At 50.1% G+C, this 16,453-nt stretch overlaps 1 protein-coding gene across 2 annotated transcripts in view; it reads left to right on the forward strand.

The window, feature by feature from the left end:
• LZTS3 (leucine zipper tumor suppressor family member 3) overlaps positions 1-16,453 on the forward strand; it is a 54,854-nt gene that overhangs the window by 29,919 nt on the left and 8,482 nt on the right. The window contains exons 1-3 of one of the 2 annotated variants that reach the window (XM_063157865.1): positions 680-811; positions 12,825-13,316; positions 14,805-15,635. In XM_063157865.1, the coding sequence (XP_063013935.1) occupies positions 12,864-13,316; positions 14,805-15,635 (1,284 nt within the window). In that variant the 5' untranslated portion in view covers positions 680-811; positions 12,825-12,863. Of the gene's footprint in view, positions 1-679; positions 812-12,824; positions 13,317-14,804; positions 15,636-16,453 lie in introns of those variants that run through there. The other variant, XM_063157864.1, reaches the window with a different exon arrangement.

Genomic DNA, 16,453 nt, shown 5'->3' on the forward strand with positions numbered 1-16,453 from the left:
GTTCCCATTTCTGCTAAAACAAACCATCAGCCCCAAATTCCCCTTGGAGGAAGAGGGAGCCATCCCTTCCCCAAAGCCCTGCCAGAGGTGGGCAAGGGGTTGAGGAAAACCCAAAATTCCCAAATCCACATATCTCTATTTGAGCAAACCCCAAAACATTCCAAAACAACAAATCCCTATTTGAGCAACTCTCCAAACCTTCCAAATCCACATATCTCTATTTGAAGAACCCCCAAAACATTCTAAATCTACAAACCCCTATTTGAGCAAGACCCAAAACCTCCCAAATCCACAAATCCCTATTTGTGTAGAAAGAAGCCATCAGACCCCAAAGTCCCCATCTGAAAACAGAAAAAGGCAAACTCCAAATCCTTATTTGAGGAAACCCCAAAACCTCCCACATCCACATACCTCCGTGTGTGCGGAAACAAACCATCAGGCCCCAAAACCATCAGACCCCGTCTGAAAACAGAAAAAAGGCAAACTCCAAATCCTTATTTTGGAAAACCCAGGGTCTGACTCCAAAGTTCCCATTTCTGCTAAATTCAGCCCCAAATTCCCCTTGGAGGAGGACGGAGCCATCCCTTCCCCAAAGCCCAGCCGGAGCAGGACACAAAGAGTTAATTAAAGCTCCTGCGGGCGCCCTGGCCAATCCCTCCGAGCCAAGGGCAGCCCTTGGCCCCAGCCCAGCAGCAGGTTGCTCTCCTCAGGTATTATTTTGGAATTTTCCCGAGATACCACGCAGGGAAACAATGAATTTGGCGCTCGGAGGAGGATGGGGAGCAGCAGGATGCACCCCTGGGCTGCCCAGGTAAATCCCGGATTTTTGTGGGATTTTTCTTTTCCTCTCCTTCCCCCTCTGGCTGCGTGTCTTTGTTTGGGGAAGGGTTTGCGGTGGATTAGGGCAGGGCTGAGCTGGCGGGACGCTTTGCAGGTGATTTTTTGGGGGGGCACACCTTGTGATATAGGTAGGAACTTCTTTGAGCCAGGTCTCATAAGCTCTTGGAGATCTATTTCACACTTAAGGCAGCTCAGCCACCTTTGGAGGCATAAAATCAGCAGCATGGCTTCTGTTGGAAACAAAAAGGTTTCATAAAAGACAACAAACAGAGAAAAAGCGAGCCAGGTGCAAGAAGTTCTTGCTCTTGGTAAAACACCTCACAAAAGCGATTTGTTTCTTTGTTCACTTCTTTTTCCAGTAAGTTGCCCAGCTCCTGTCCAGTTAGCTATCCTTAAGTTTGAGGTGAAGTTTCTCAGGCCTTTTTCACCTAATCGAGGAGAGAAACTTCCCCAAACAAAAACCAGCTTTGTCACTCGGTCAACAAAACCCACATTCCTATAACCGGGCTGCGCTCCTGCGCGGGTCAGGGATGGGGTGGGTGGGGAAAACTGCGATTTTCCCCTCTATAAACCCCCTCTGGATCCAGCAGGGACCCCCCGAGCACCGAGACCTTGCCCCTCGGTGGATTTTAGGGCATCACTCTCCGGTTTAGCAGCGCTAATTCAGCGGTGGGGACAAGGGTTTGCTCCAAGCGCGGTGTCCGGGGAGGAGCGAGCGATTCCAGGGCTGGCTCCGCGCCCAAGAAATTCCTCGGGCCGAGTTAATGATAAATCACGGGCTGGTGAGGGGTCCCCGCTTTGTCCTTCCTGCGGGGACAGAGGTTTGGGTGAAGTTTGGGGGTGGCAGAGCCGGGCAAGGCTCCGTGGAACCGATCTGGGGGTGATGGCTCATCCCAAAGGGCAGGATTGGGTTCCCCCGCCGCAACATCCCGTCTGCAGGTGACACAAAGGGGGATCCCCTGGTGTCTGGGGCCGTGGAGCTGGGGATCACATCGGGATCTCTGAGATTTGGGGTGTGGGGGTGTGTGAGGGTGCTCAGGAAGGTGCTGGGAGCCAGGGATGTAGCTCCGTGCTGGGACACTCTCAGTGTCACCCCATATCCCCTGTGCTGGGGAGTCCCATGGGCTCTGCTGGCATCACCCCATCTCCAGCCACCTTCCCAAAGGATCTTCAGTGGATTGGTGCAGGGCTGAGCTGGTGGGAGCCTTTCCAGGTGATTTTTAGGGGTGGGAAGTACCTGCTGGGTTGTTTTTGCACCAGGGGATCTTTCCAAAGGATCTTCAGTGGATTAGTGCTGGGCTGAGCTGGTGGGAGCCCTTCCAGTTGCTTTTTAGGGATGGGATGTACCTGCTGGGCTCTGTTTGTACCAGGAGATCTTCCCAAAGGATTTTCAGTGGATTAGTGCAGGGCTGAGCTGGTGGGGCCCTTTCCAGGTGATTTTTAGGGATGTGATGTACCTGCTGGGTTATGTTTGCACCAGGAGATCTTCCCAAATGATCTTCAATGGATTAGTGCAGGGCTGAGCTGGTGCCAGTTGCTCCAACCTTTCCAGCTGCTTTTTAGGAATGGGAAGTACCTGCTGGGCTGTGTTTGCACCAGGGGGTCAGAGCAGAGATGGGGTGCACACAGATGGATTGTTCAGGGTGGGGAAATCTCACCCTGGATCCCACTGGCAGCCCCTTAGCAAGGGGAAACTGAGGCACACAGGGCTGGGATGACCCCAAGCAGTCCAGCCCATGGAATGGGGCATCCCAGACCCTCAGGGCTGCAGCCAGCACTGAGGCTGCTCTGTCAAACTGCCCTTGTCCTGTTCTGATGGAATCCAGGGGGGTTTTCCCTGTGCCACCAAAGCTGGTGCTTTTCTGGGCAGAGGTTGCCCTCAGGACCACACTGGGGACAATGACACAGCTGGCCCTGAGTATCTTCTGGGGGCAGTCACAAGGGCCACAGATGAGGCCATGGATGAGCCCCTCCTGATGGACACATGGGATTTGGGAAGGCAGTTTGGGCTGAGCTTGAAATCATCCTGTCCTGTTGTCCCTTGGGATGATTAAGGGAGGAAAATCTTTCCTGTCTGCCATCAGATGCATCCTGGAGGATGCCAGCCTGGATCCAAACCCAGGACTCTGAGAGCAGATGGGAAAAAGGGGAAAAATCCCCCTGAGGATGAGGACTTTGGCCAGGGGAATGCTGGTGGATATCCACTGTGGCTTGTGAAAAACTCCACGGCAGGATAATTCCTGGTGGGAAGGATCCCAGGAGCTCTCCAGGCCATCCTGCTGCTGGTGGACCCTGCCTGGTCCATTCAGGGCTTGAAAACCTCCAAGGATGAGACAGGAAAGCCTCCCTGGGACTGTACAAATGTGCCTTGTCACACCTCCCCATCACCTGCCGAGGTTTCTCTGGGGCTTTGCCCACCTTGCTGCAGCCTCCAGAAAAATTTTGATTTCTTCCCTTGCTGGAACAGCTCAAGACTGGCATGGACTATCAGGTGTTTAGCTTTTCATTCCACTCTGCCTGCCTTTTCAGATCCAGAAAATCCTGTGGGTTAAAACTGGGATAAAACCCCCAGAAATGAAGAGCTGGGATGGAGGAGGTGGGATTGGGACAGGGGGAGCAGCTTGCTCAGAGTGAGCAATAGCCATGCCCAGATTGATTTGCTGATTATTTTACTGTCAGAAAGAGGTTTCCAGGAAGCTGTGGCAGGGTGTCCATTCCAGGAACAGCCTCAGGGAGCTGAGAGGGAAGGAGGGACAGGCAGGAGGGCACAGAGCCAAGGCCACGGATGGTGCAGATTGTGGCTGTGCTTTGCCACCATTCCCCCTCCTGCCACGTCCTGGGGGATGGGGACAGGGTGGACTGTGTCCCTTAAACACAGCCAGCAACTGGGGGAGGAAAACTGATAGCAGAGTGGGAGGGAGGCCAGGGAAGGTGGAGCAGGCTGCTCTGTTCGGGCTGTGCCAGGAACAATGGGGCCTTTGTTGGGGAAGAGAGGTGGTGAGGCTGGCAGGGACAGTTTGGTGCTCAGAGAGTTCCTTGGCCAGCTGGGGCACAGGGCACTGGTGTGTGGGATGGGACGATGTGGTGGGCAGTGTCCCCCCGGGCAGCTTTGGGGGACAGGGAACTGGGACATGGGGTGGGACAGGTTGGTACAGCTGGGGGTGGGGAAGGGGAAATAATGGGAAATGGGAAATAATGGGAAATGGAAATGGGAAATGGGATGGGACAGGTTTGCATCCAATGCTTCCCTTGGCCAGCTGGGGGGACAGGGAAATGGGCTGGGACAGTCTGGTACCCACCATGTCCTTTGGTCAGAAAGTGGAGCAAGGAACAGGGATATGGGGTATGGGACAGTCTAATACCCATAATGTCCTTTGGTCAGAAAGTGGAGCAAGGAACAGGGATATGGGATATGGGGTATGGGATGTGGGATATGGGATGGAGCAGTCTGGTACCTATAATGTCCTTTGGTCAGAAAGTGAAACAAGGAACAGGGATATGGGGTATGGGACAGTCTAATACCCATCATGTCCTTTGGTCAGAAAGTGAAACAGGGGAAGAGGGATGCAGGATATGGGATGCAGGATATGGGATGGGACAGTCTGATACCCATCATGTCCTTTGGTGAGAAAGTGGAACAGGGATATGGGATATGAGATATGGGATGTGGGATATGGGACAGCCCAGTACCCATCATGTCCTTTGGTCAGAAAGTGAACCAAGGAAAAGGAATGTGGGATATGGGATGTTGGATGTGGGATGTGGGTTGGGACAGTCTGGTACCCATCATGTCCTTTGGTCAGAAAATGAACCAAGGAACAGGGATATGGGATGTGAGATATGGGATATGGGACAGGCTGGTACCCAGAATGTCCCTTGACCACAGCTGGAGCAAACTGGGACACGGCAGATGGGACAAGGGACAGGCCAGTTTGGTACCAGACATCCTCTGGTGGTGGGACTCATTTCCAGGTGCCTCTGTGAGCCCCACACATGCTGCCAGGACTCTCCTTGATGTGGGTCTGGGTTCGTGGCCACCCTCCCAAACCCTCTGGCATCAGGAATTGCAGTGAGTGGTTTAAGAATGAGCTGGTTCTGACACCCTGGGGACCCTCACAGCATCCCGTGCTGGGGCCATCCTGAATCAAGAGCTGCCACCCACTCCAGACCAGAGGAGCTCTGGGGATGCAGGAATCTGTCACCCAGGCTGTCCCTTGGCAGCTCAGCAGAGCTCCCTGAAGGAGCTGCCTGGGTCCTTTCATCTCATCTCTTTTGTTTCAGCCTTGTTATGTAAATAGCTGATGCGGCCCCCATAATGAGAAAGTCGTTCCCCAGAATACAAAAGGCTGTAATTATCTCATTAGCAGGAGGGAAGGAAAAGGAAATGCTTCTGAGCTGGCTCACTTGTATTTCCCACAGCAGCCTGAGGAAGCACAGCCCCCAAAAGCCCCCAAAACCCCCCAAAAATCCCCCAAAACCGGGACCTGCCTGCCCCTAATACTGCCACCCCCTCTCTTCAGGAGAGAAAAGCAAGTGTGATCCTCCTGTCTCAGAAATGGGAAATAATGGGATATGGGATATGGGATATGGGATATGGGATATGGGATGGGACAGTCTGGTACCCACCATGTCCTTTGGTGAGAAAGTGAAACAAGGAACAGGGATATAGGATATGGAATGGAACAGTCTGGTACCCATCATGTCCTTTGGATAGAAAGTGGATCAGGGAACTGGGATATGGGACATGGGATGTGGCATGTGGGATATGGGATGTGGGATGTGGTACTGGGAGGGCTGAGGGCTTTGAACTTGGAACTTTCCAGTTATCCAGAGGATGCTGCAGGTCCCTGTGCAGACCCCCCAGTGCTCTCAGGTGCTGGGACAGGCATAGCTGGAAACTGGGCGGGGGTCACAGAGGGACAGGGTGGTCCCCACATTCCCAAATTTGATGTTCCTCGGCAGGACTGCCATGCTGGGCAGTCTAAGTCCAACCTCCCTGCTCCAGCAGGGTGCCCTAGGGCACTTTACTCAGGATTGGGTCCAAAAGTAAATCCAATCATAAATCCTTTGCACAGAAAGGTGGAAAATGTGCAGATACACAGCAGCCCCACAGCCCAAGAGGTGTCTGAGGGTGGCTGCAACAATCTGTCACTACTTGACCCTCCATCCTGCCTTCCTGAGTTTGATTTTTAGCTCTGAATGGGGAGAAAAAGATTTGCAGGGCAGGGATAAATGGGAAAAAGAGAGGTCTGTGACCTGGGGAAGGGGCAGGAGTTGTTCTTCTGAGTTCATTTGGCTTTTGGTAGTGGAAAACCTTGTGGTTGAAAAGCTGGAGGTCTGCATGTTTTTGCAGACAGGTTCAAGAGTGCTCCTACTGTATTCCAGTGGCAGAGGAAAACCTGGCAGCCACCAAGCCAGGATGGGGGGAAAGGAGCAGGAGGAGGTGCAGGAAAGAGCCACAAGAGTTACTTGAGGGCTGGAAAAAACGCCTTTGAGAGACAAGAAAAGCTCATTCTGTTCCCCTCTTCAGAGTGAGCAACTTGAGAAGGGTGTAGGAGAACAGGAGGTGCTGGGCTCTGGTGCCAGGTGGGAGCTGTGGTGTCCCTGCTCCTGAATAAATCCCAGTGGAGCAGCTCTCAGCCAGGTTTGGGACAGCACAGCCATAAGGAGGTGGCAGGTGGTGGCCTGTGACACACAGGAGGCAGAGCAGTGGCTGAGTGGCCTTTCTGGAGGATGTGGTGTACAAGAAAAGTGAGGGGGAGGAAGAGGGATGTGACTGAAGCTAAGAGGACAAGAGGGAACAGCCTCTAAACAGGAGAGGTTTAGATTAGATATCAGGGAAAATTTCTTCATGGAAAGGGCGTCCAGGGCAGTGTTGGAGTCCCATCCCTGGAGGGATTTAGAAGCCATGTGGATGTGGCACTTGGGGACATGGTCAGTGGTGGCCTGGGCAGTGCTGTGGGAACAGTTAGACCCCACAGCCTTAGAGGGTTTTTCTAACCTGAATAATTCAGCGATTCTGTGATTCTACAAGTGCAAGTCTTGGCTTTCAGTGGTGGTTTTGCCCCAGGGCTTGTTAACCCTCACTGGACACAGGTGGCTTTGCTCCCTGCAGGGTCTGTGTTCACTGCTAACCCATTCCTGTCCCTCGCTTCCCACTCCACATCTCTTCCTGGATCAAGCTGAAATTATCACAGCCATTCTTTTTCCAACCTGCTCCACCACCCCAGGACGTGTTGACTTTTTCTCCTCCAACCAACCCAACCCAACCCCTTGGCATTGCTGCCAACAAACTGGCAGAGCCAACCTGAGCTGTAAACACAGGGCAGGTGCAGCCCTACCCCTACAAAAACAACAGAGCAGGGTTCATGGTGTCACTAATTGCTCCCTCATTAAGCAAACAAACCCGACTAATCAAGGTCAGGGGCACACCTGTCACCACAGTTGGCAAGAGAGGGAATTTTTGACCTTCAGGTGCCTTTGTTGCCCGCGCTGGCAGCACCTCCTGCCTGGGATGGGCACGAGTGCCAAGCCCTGCTTGCTCTGGGGCTCTTTGCTGGTGCCCAAGGGCCATGACTGATTCCCTTCCCTCATTCCCTTTTCCTGATTCCCTTCTCTGACTCCCTTCTCCCTTCCCTTCTCCCCTGGCACCGTGCCGAGCTGTGTCTGTGTGTCTGCCTCCCCAAAGCCTTTGTTAGGAGAGTGTTAACAATTAACCTCCTCAGGCAGCAACAGAGCCAGGCCTCCATCATTTAGTCTTGGTTAACCATTCAGCTGCTTATCTCAGAGCAATCTTTCTTCTTTCTTAACTGGAAGGCATTCACTAATGGTTTGGGTAGAGCAAGCTGGAAGATGAAGTTGTTATTTTACAAATGTCTGTATTGACAATAACATCTAGGAGTGTCCTGGAGCTGCAGGCAGGGCTGGAAACCTTGGTAACAGGTGGGCATGCAAAGTTTGCCTGGCATAGCTGGGGAAAAGGACATTTCGCTCCAGATTTTCTGCATCAGGCATCAGAATATTGCTGCCTCTGAGGCAAGGCTGCTGCAGGAAAGGCCAAGAGGCCACTGGAAGTGGATGGATGGGATGGAGAGGTGGTGCAATGTGGAGTGTGTGGATTCCCAGTGTCCCTGCTCAGAGAAGGTCACCCAGCCATGCTTGAGGGTGACTCTGCTTTCCTCCTAAAGGATGGACTTGGGAATGAAATGCTGGTAAATGTCACAGACATCTTTTATGAAAAATCTTTATTTTTAGGATTTTTCTTTTTGAGAAGCTGAGAAGCTTCAAAAATAAAATGTAAACGATGGTTATCTGCTGCTATGGAATACAACAGGTAGATCTGTGATTGGTCTCGTGGTTGTTTCTAATTAATGGCCAATCACAGTGAGCTAGCTTAGACAGAGGATCTGAGTCACAAGCCTCTGTTATCATTCCTTCTTTTTTCTATTCTTAGCCAGCCTTCTGATGAAATCCTTTCTTTTATTCTTTTAGTACAGTTTTAATATAACATATACCATAAAATAATAAATCAGCCTTCTGAAACATGGAGTCAGATCCTCGTCTCTTCCCTCATCCTCAGACCCCTGTGAACACTGTCACAGGTAAAGGCAAACACTTTGCTTCCCTCAGGCTCCCTGTGCTCATGGACAGGCTCAGCATCCCTGGGAATCACAAACAAAGCTTGTGAAAAGTTCAAACATGAATTTCAGTTCACGCTCCCATGGGAGGGAGGCAGTTCTCATGGAATCATGGAATAGTTTGGTTTGGAAGGGACCTTAAAGATCATTCAGTTCCAATCTCTTCCCATGGCAGGGATGCCTTCCACTGTCCCAGGTTGCTCCAAGCCCTATCCAGCCTGGTCTTGGACACCTCCAGGGATCCAGGGGCAGCCACAGCTGCTCTGGGCACCCTGTGCCAGGGCCTCTCCACCCTCAGTCAAGAATTTCTTCCCAGTATCCCACATAACCCTGCCCTGTCAGTCTGAAGCCATTCCCTCTTGTCCTCCTGCCCCAGAGATTATGAGATTTAAGGAGAAGAAATGTCCTGGGGAAGTTTTTAGTCACACATTCCCCCAAACCTGGAAGGAGAAAAAAATATTACTCTCCTGCTCTGTGCTGGAGTGTGGCAACGTTATTCCTGTGCTCAAAATTTGATTTCACAGTCCAGCTGAGGAACAACCAGTGTAAAACCTGACTGGGAACTGGAGCTGGCCAGAAGATACAAACCCAGGGGTTGTTGTTCTCAGGAAAAAATGGCCCTTTTTGGCAAACAAAGCTGTACTGTCAGGGAGCTCTTGGCACTTCTGGAATCTCCTTAATAACATATTTGTAACACTTGTCTGTATGCTCTGTTTATCAGATCCCGGGTTTGCAGTAAACACAAGCTGAGAACAAGGGGTTTTTTTTCAGAATATTTTCTTGGATGATTCCCAGTTAAAAGAAAAGCTTCTTGTCGTGTTGGCCTTCTTTTTTTTTTTTTTTTTTTTTTTTTTTTTCCCTTTTGGAAGGATCAAACTTTCCAGTGACCTCATCCCTGCCCTCAGAGAGTCAATGTAAATGTGCAAATGTCACCGTGAAATTTACCCAGTGAGGGAAAAGTAACCTGGATTTCTCCCTGGCTGGCTGGGGAGCACTGCAAGGAGACAATGCCACATCCTTGTCTGGAGCTGAGACCTTCCAGCACATCCCTCCCGTGGTGCCTGGTGTCCCATAAAAAGAAATCACAGCCTATAAAGATTCCCAAAGTCACCGAAAAGCAGGTTGTTCCTAAATTAGGAGGACAAAAAGTCTTCCTTTGACTCATAAAATCCAAAGGCACCTTTGGTTGAGCGTGGCTTCAGGTGGGTGTTCTCCATCCTTCCTCATCACCCCACAGCCCAGCCAAGTCTCCAGGTGCTCCTTTTTCTCTCCTGTATTTTGCTGCTTTGGAATGTGGTTGGAGATTGTTTGTCCACCATGTGAATTGTTTTTACTTAATGACCAATCACACCAATTCCCAGCTGTGTTGGGAATCTGGAAGCAGTTCACGAGTCTTTAATTAGTATCTTGTTAAGCCTTCTGTAAGATCATTTCTATATTCTTTAGTATGGTTTTAGTATAATATCATATGATATAATAATAAATTATGCTGATGTTCTTTGGGAAGTGTCTTTGGGGTGTGACAGGGTCATGAGCCTTTGAGTGCTGCTCAGAGCACGTGTCCAAACATCACATGCCTCATACGTGACCAGACCCTGCCACTCCTTGCTGCTGGCAGGGGTTTTGTCACTTATGGCCAATAAACACTCGTGTTTTGGCTGTGGGGGATCCCCCCGCGTGCTCGTGTGATCCTCCTTCACTGCCAGGTCAAATTAGGAGGACAAAAACCTTCCTTTGACTCATAAAATCCAAAGGCACCGCTGGTTGAGCGTGGCTTCAGGTGAGTGTTCTCCATCCTTCCTCATCACCCCACAGCCCAGCCAAGTCTCCAGGTGCTCAGCAAGCACCTGGATTGACCCCTGGGCATGGTGCACTCATGAACCATCAGTGGGGATGTTCTTTGGGAAGTCTTTAGGGTGTGACAGGGTCATGAGCCTTTGAGTGCTGCTCAGAGCGCGTGTCCAAATGCCACATGCCCCATTCGTGGCCTGACCCTGCCACTCCTTACTGCTGGCAGGGGTTTTGTCACTTATGACCAATAAACACTCGTGTTTTGGCTGTGGGGGATCCCCCCATGTGCTCATATGATCCTCTTTTACTACCTGGTCTTTAGACTTTGATCAGGAAATGACATGAGATCATCTGCTGGGGACAGAGATGCAGAATGCAGGGTGTCCTCAGCAGGGAACACAAAGTGCTCACTTAGTGCTTGTTGATCATAAAATCCCAGAAATGGGATTACAAATGGTCATAAAATCCCAGAATGGGCTGGGTTGGGGTGGAAGGGACCTTAAACCCCATCACAGCACTCTGTGTCCTCTCCCTCTGGCACAGCAGTTGCCACATCTGCCACTCAGGCTATACTTTGGACAGGGCAGGGTGCTGGGAAAGAGGGAGGAGAAGCCTCCAGAAATGCAGTTTAATAAAAGCAAAGTTGAGCAGCACAGCCCCTGTGCTTTAACCTTTTTAATTCTTTTTCCATTCCATTATTAGTGCAAATAGCAAGGCCCTGTGAGACACCACGTGGGAGCTGAGCTCCAGACCTCAGCTTGCTCTCCAGGGAAATAAACCCAGCTCTGCTTTACTCAGGGAGGGCTGAATGAGCATCCCTACCCCAAGGAGAGGGAGAACCCCGCTGAAATGGGGATTTTCTCCATCTCCCCTTCCTGCCTGACTGCTGCCATCCCTGAGCCTTTTTCCAAAGGGCATCACTATTTTTATCCCTTCCACAGGGAAACCTGCAGCTTCCGCTGCCCTTAAGTCCCGCTTTAGCCGCTGGGTTGTCAGGATGGATTATCCTGGAAATCCTGGAACTGAGGGTGCCTGAGACAAAAGAAAAGCATGAATTCTGGCCCATGGGGACTGGGTCAATGAACTCAGTAGGGCAGGTGGGCAATGGTCAGCTGAGTGGCCACAGCTGTCCACAAGCCACTGGCCTTGCTCCTCCAGGTTTGGTTCAATCACTCAAAATTGCAATGCACCTTCTCCCTTCCCTCAGGGAATGAGATCCTTGGCTGGTACAGGTTCATATTCTCCATTATTCAATGAGGCAACAACAAAAGAAAAAAGCTTGTTGTGGGTCTTTTATTTCCCTAAATAAGATTTCACACCTTTGTGTAAAAGCTGATGAAGAGCATCTAGACAGCTGAGAATTGGTCCCAAGGGTAACCGGTCCCAGGACAACCCTAGTGAAAGACAACTTTTGAAACCATTATTTGCATGTTATCCCTGTCCCATGGCCTAGTTTTGGCCAACCCAAGGCACAGCCTAAGTAGGAATCAAATGGAGAAGGGGAATAAAGATTTAAAAGAAAATTTAGGATGACACCTGCACAAAAGCATCTGTTTTAAAGCTCAAGTTCAGGCGAGCAACAATCCCAAGAAAGAGGTGGAAATTGTGTTGCTTAAACCCTGTGGTGTCATCCCTAAGGGATGTGCTGGAGGGAGCACTTGTATGAACCAGGACCAGGGATGGAGACCTTCCAGCCCCATGGGAACACAAACTTACTCAAATCTGGGAAAAGTGACAGAAATAATTCCAGCTTCAGCACAGCAAACAGTTGTGTCTCACCAGTGCTATAGAGCTGTGCCTACTAAAATCCACGCAACTCACTCCCCTAGGAGCCACAACCCTTGGATTCAGAAAATTAGGACCTCTTTTTGATAACAGTGGGTGGGGTTTGGGGAATGCTGCTCCTCCAAGGGATCTGGGGCTCCCAAGAGGAGAACCCACGTGTGGTATTTACTGGGTCCCCAGGTCAAAGGAGGAATTGAGAATATGACTCCATGTTCTTAGAAGGCCAACTTATTAATATATATTATATTATATTATATTATATTATATTATATTATATTATATTATATTATATTATATTATATTATATTATATTATATTATATTATATTATATTATATTATATTAATCTATACTAAAGAATACAGAAAGGATCTTGCAGAAGGCTTAACAAGATACTAATTAAAAACTTGTGACTGCTTCCAGAGTCCCGACACAGCCGGCTGTGATCAGTCATTAAGTAAAAACACTTCACATGTTGGATAAACAATCTCCAACCACATCCCAAAGCAGTAAAACACAGGAGAGAAAAATGAGATAATATTGTTTCTCCTTTTCCTCTGAGGCTTCTCAGCTTCCCAGGAGAAAATCCTGGGCAAAAGGATTTTTCAGAAAATAAGACAGTGACAATCAACAGGATTTGGTTTGAAAGGGCACAGCACTTTTTTTCAGAAAACAGTGACAATCACCAGGACGCAATTTCAATCTGCAAAAGGGCACGTCAGACAAAAATCACCTCTCTAACAACCCTTTTTTTCCCCCCTCTTTGTCCCAGTGCCACTGAGCTGCGCCTCCGCCTCACCCCGACACTGCCATGGCCACGCTAGAGACGCTGCCCGTCCTCAGTGACCCGGCCTACCCCAGCGCGCAGAGCTTCCACGGCTTCGCCCCGCGCTACTCCCAGACCATCCCCCGGAGCGCCATGGGGAGCGTGGGCAGCGGCGTGGCCAACGACCAGGAGTTCGCCATGAAGAGCGTGGGCACGCGCACGCAGAGCGGCGGCCGGCCCGCCGAGGGACCGCGCAACGGCTACTCCAGCCGGGACATCCCCCACCGCTACTCGGGCGAGGAGAAGACCTACAAGTCGGAGAAAGTCTCCAACTCGCTCTACATCAACGGCGAGGCGCGCAAGAGCGAGAAGGTGAAGGTGGACATCTGCGGGAACGTGACCGCCAACAACGAGAAGAACCTGCCGCCGCCGCCGCCCCAGTACCGAGAGCCCGGTAACCCACCAAAGATTTTGCCGATTTCCGGCAAACTGGATCAGGTGAGCACCTCCTGGAGCAGCTGGGTGGCCGTGGCACTTCTCTGGAAGCACAGGCCAGGAGGTCTTGGGCGACGGCGCAGTCTTGATGGTCTTGTTTTTGTTTTGTACATTTTGATGTAGACATGAGATAATTCTTATGACTTTCAGGGGTGTTGTTAGTTCTTGAGGAACCCAAAAGCAGGACCACAGGTCTTCTACACACAGCTCATTTAAGTCACTGGCTGTTCCAGCTTCCCTGAGATATGTTTACCTCCCTGAAGGATGAGGAGGGAGCTGGAGTTGGCCCCCTGTTTCAGCATCTGAGTCCCATTCTTGTTTTGTGTGTTTTGTGCCTTCTATAGGTAATTTTCAACCACCCACTGACACTCAAGCTGCTGTTTGAAAGCAGCCACGAGCATCTGTTCCCAATCCAGTGCCCCTTGTGAAAAAAAGGCTTGGGAACTACCCCTGTAAATTTTATCTCCCAGCCCAGCCCATCCTCATGGCTCATATTGGCTTCAGGGAGCAAAATCTCCCAGGCCTGGAGGAACAGAGCCCCAGAGCCTGCAGTGCTTTATGTAGCCTGCTGCTCTGCTCCAGTGACTTCCATAATTTGTGTCCAGTATTATTTCTGCAGCATTTGGTGGCCTTTTCTCCTGGGTTGTTAATCCAACAGCCCCTGCAGTCCATCTCAGTCTCACACTTGGTCTCCAGCTTCCAATCTCTTCAGTGGGGCTTTTGCTGTTTCTCCTAAAAGGCATTTTCAAATTACCTTTTGTTCCTCCAGTTTAATTTTGACCTAAAATCCAATCTGCTGTAGGGGAGACTCAATTCCACTTTGAGGAAAATTTTGTTTCTAATGGTGAATTGATGGGGTGAGGAATGTGCAAGGCTTTAAAATCTTTTCTAAATCCCTTACAGCTGTGGTCTATTGTCCCCCAGCATTGCTTATGCCACAGAAAACACAAATTTCAAATGAAGAGCAGCTCCAGCATGTTCCTTGCCTGGTGTCACTGCTGTCACAGCTCCTACCTGCTCCTGTCTGAGGACAAGCAGGACACGAGGTCCCCACAGGCACAGGTTACTGCTGGCAGGAGGGAGATGTGATTCTCCTGAGGGCTGCTAATCCAAGGGTTCAAGTCAGCTTTCAGCAAAAGGGCAATGCAACCTCAAGGCTAGAAATATAAACAGCAAAAATGAGAGTTATTTTGGTCAGCAAGGGCCAGCCCTCCTTGTGACAAGCACTAAGAAAACCCAAGGAGTATTCTAGACAAAAATCATGCAGGTTTGGGGTGAAAAGATTGTTTCCTTTCAGCTAGAGGAAGGGAAGACAGTGTTGCCCTTTGAGTGATCACAGGTCCCTCGTGTGCAACCCCAAGTGTGTAACAAGGTGGGATAAGGAGCCAGCCCAAGCTGCATAACCCCCACCCCATGATGATGTGTCTCTTTTATGTGTTGCTACCGAGCCTCCTGCCGTGTTTGATGCCTGCTCCTTTTTCCTTTTTGCAGAGCAATGAGCCCTTAGTTAGACCCTCAGCCTTTAAACCAGTAGTTCCTAAAAACTTCCATTCCATGCAGAACCTCTGCCCACCACAGAGCAACGGGATGGCAGAGAACAGAAAGAGCTTGAACCACGCCAACAGCAATAGCCCGTCCGCCCCCAAGGGCGGGCTCGACAAGAGCAGCCTTAACAGGACTACAAACCAGGGCGGGGGGCTCTCGGATTCGGGCCGTAACTCCCTGACCAGCCTGCCCACCTACGGCACGGGCTACAGCCAGCACGTGGGCCCCATGAGCGCCTCCACCAGCCACATCAACCGCATCGGGACCACCTACGTGGAGAAGAACATCGTGGGCTACAACGGGATATCTACCTCAGACAGCGGGCGGTCCTCGAGCAAGAGCACCTCGTCCTTCAGCAGGCTGAACCATCTCAACGAAACCATGCCCTTCCACTCGCCCTCGACCGACGACATCATCCAGGACCTGGAGGACAGGCTGTGGGAGAAGGAGCAGGAGGTGCTGCAGATGAGGAGGAACCTGGACAAGAGCGAGGCGGCCATCTTCCAGGTGTTCGAGGAGAAGCAGAAGATCTGGGAGAGGGAAATGGAGGACCTGAGGCAGAACTATGCCAACAAGTTGCAGCAGGTCTCCAAAAAGGCGCAGCGGGCTCAGCAGGCTCTGCAGCTCCAAATCTTCAAGCTCCAGCAGGAGAAAAAAAAACTCCAGGATGACATGGGACAACTCCTCCAGCAGCGAGAGGAGCTGGAGAAGAAATTTGTGGCTTTCAAGAAGGAGCAGGCTGAGTTTCTCCCCAAGATTGAAGAGACCAAGTGGGAGGTAAGAGTGCGGTTGTAACAGGCCATAAATGAGGTTTCCATTGTGGAATCTGGTGACCCAAAGTTCCTCCCACATGCCCACAGATAACAGCCATGGGTTGGTGACCTCCAGGTAACAGGTGACACTTGTCACCTCACTTGTCTGAGCCCCAGGCCTGCTGATTTCAATTAAGCTAAAATAAGCACAACTTTTTGTGCACACCCTCCTGTGCTGGTTAATAATTTGACTTCACAGTCTGGTCACTCCAAGTCATGACATTCAAATCCAGTTTCACGGAATACAGGTCTTTCCACACAGGTACTTGTGCCTGCCAAAAATGGGCTTAAGTCTATTTTAATTAAATTCTTTTACCATTTGCATTTGGGCAAACCTTGAAACCGGTTTTCAGATATTTGCTTTGTTTTAAATTGAAGATATAAAAGGAACTGAGCTAAGAATGACATCAATATAGCCATGTTTACCTCATGTTTTCATTGTAACACACTTTTTTTGGTTGTTAATAAGTTGATCTCTCTCAAAAGGCTGAAAGACACATTCCTCTTTCTAGTTCTCCTGTTGAGTCCTACATAACTTTTTCCTACTGTTCCTATTTTTAGAACATTTTATCAAGGTCTGTTTGTATAGCCAGTGCTAACATACCGTTTTTTCAGCTTGATCATGTGAAGAATTTTAATCCTTCCATGCAGAGGCTAGAAACTTTAAATTTATTAAGAGTGCGGAGGCAAAACATAGCTCTAGAATCCAGACGACCTTATTCTGCTAATCCTGATGGAAAGTCAACGAAGCTGGGATTAATTAGGCTCTGAAATGTGCCATTC

Source organism: Melospiza melodia, chromosome 5 (assembly GCF_035770615.1).
Source record: "Melospiza melodia melodia isolate bMelMel2 chromosome 5, bMelMel2.pri, whole genome shotgun sequence".
Classification (NCBI taxonomy): domain Eukaryota; kingdom Metazoa; phylum Chordata; class Aves; order Passeriformes; family Passerellidae; genus Melospiza; species Melospiza melodia.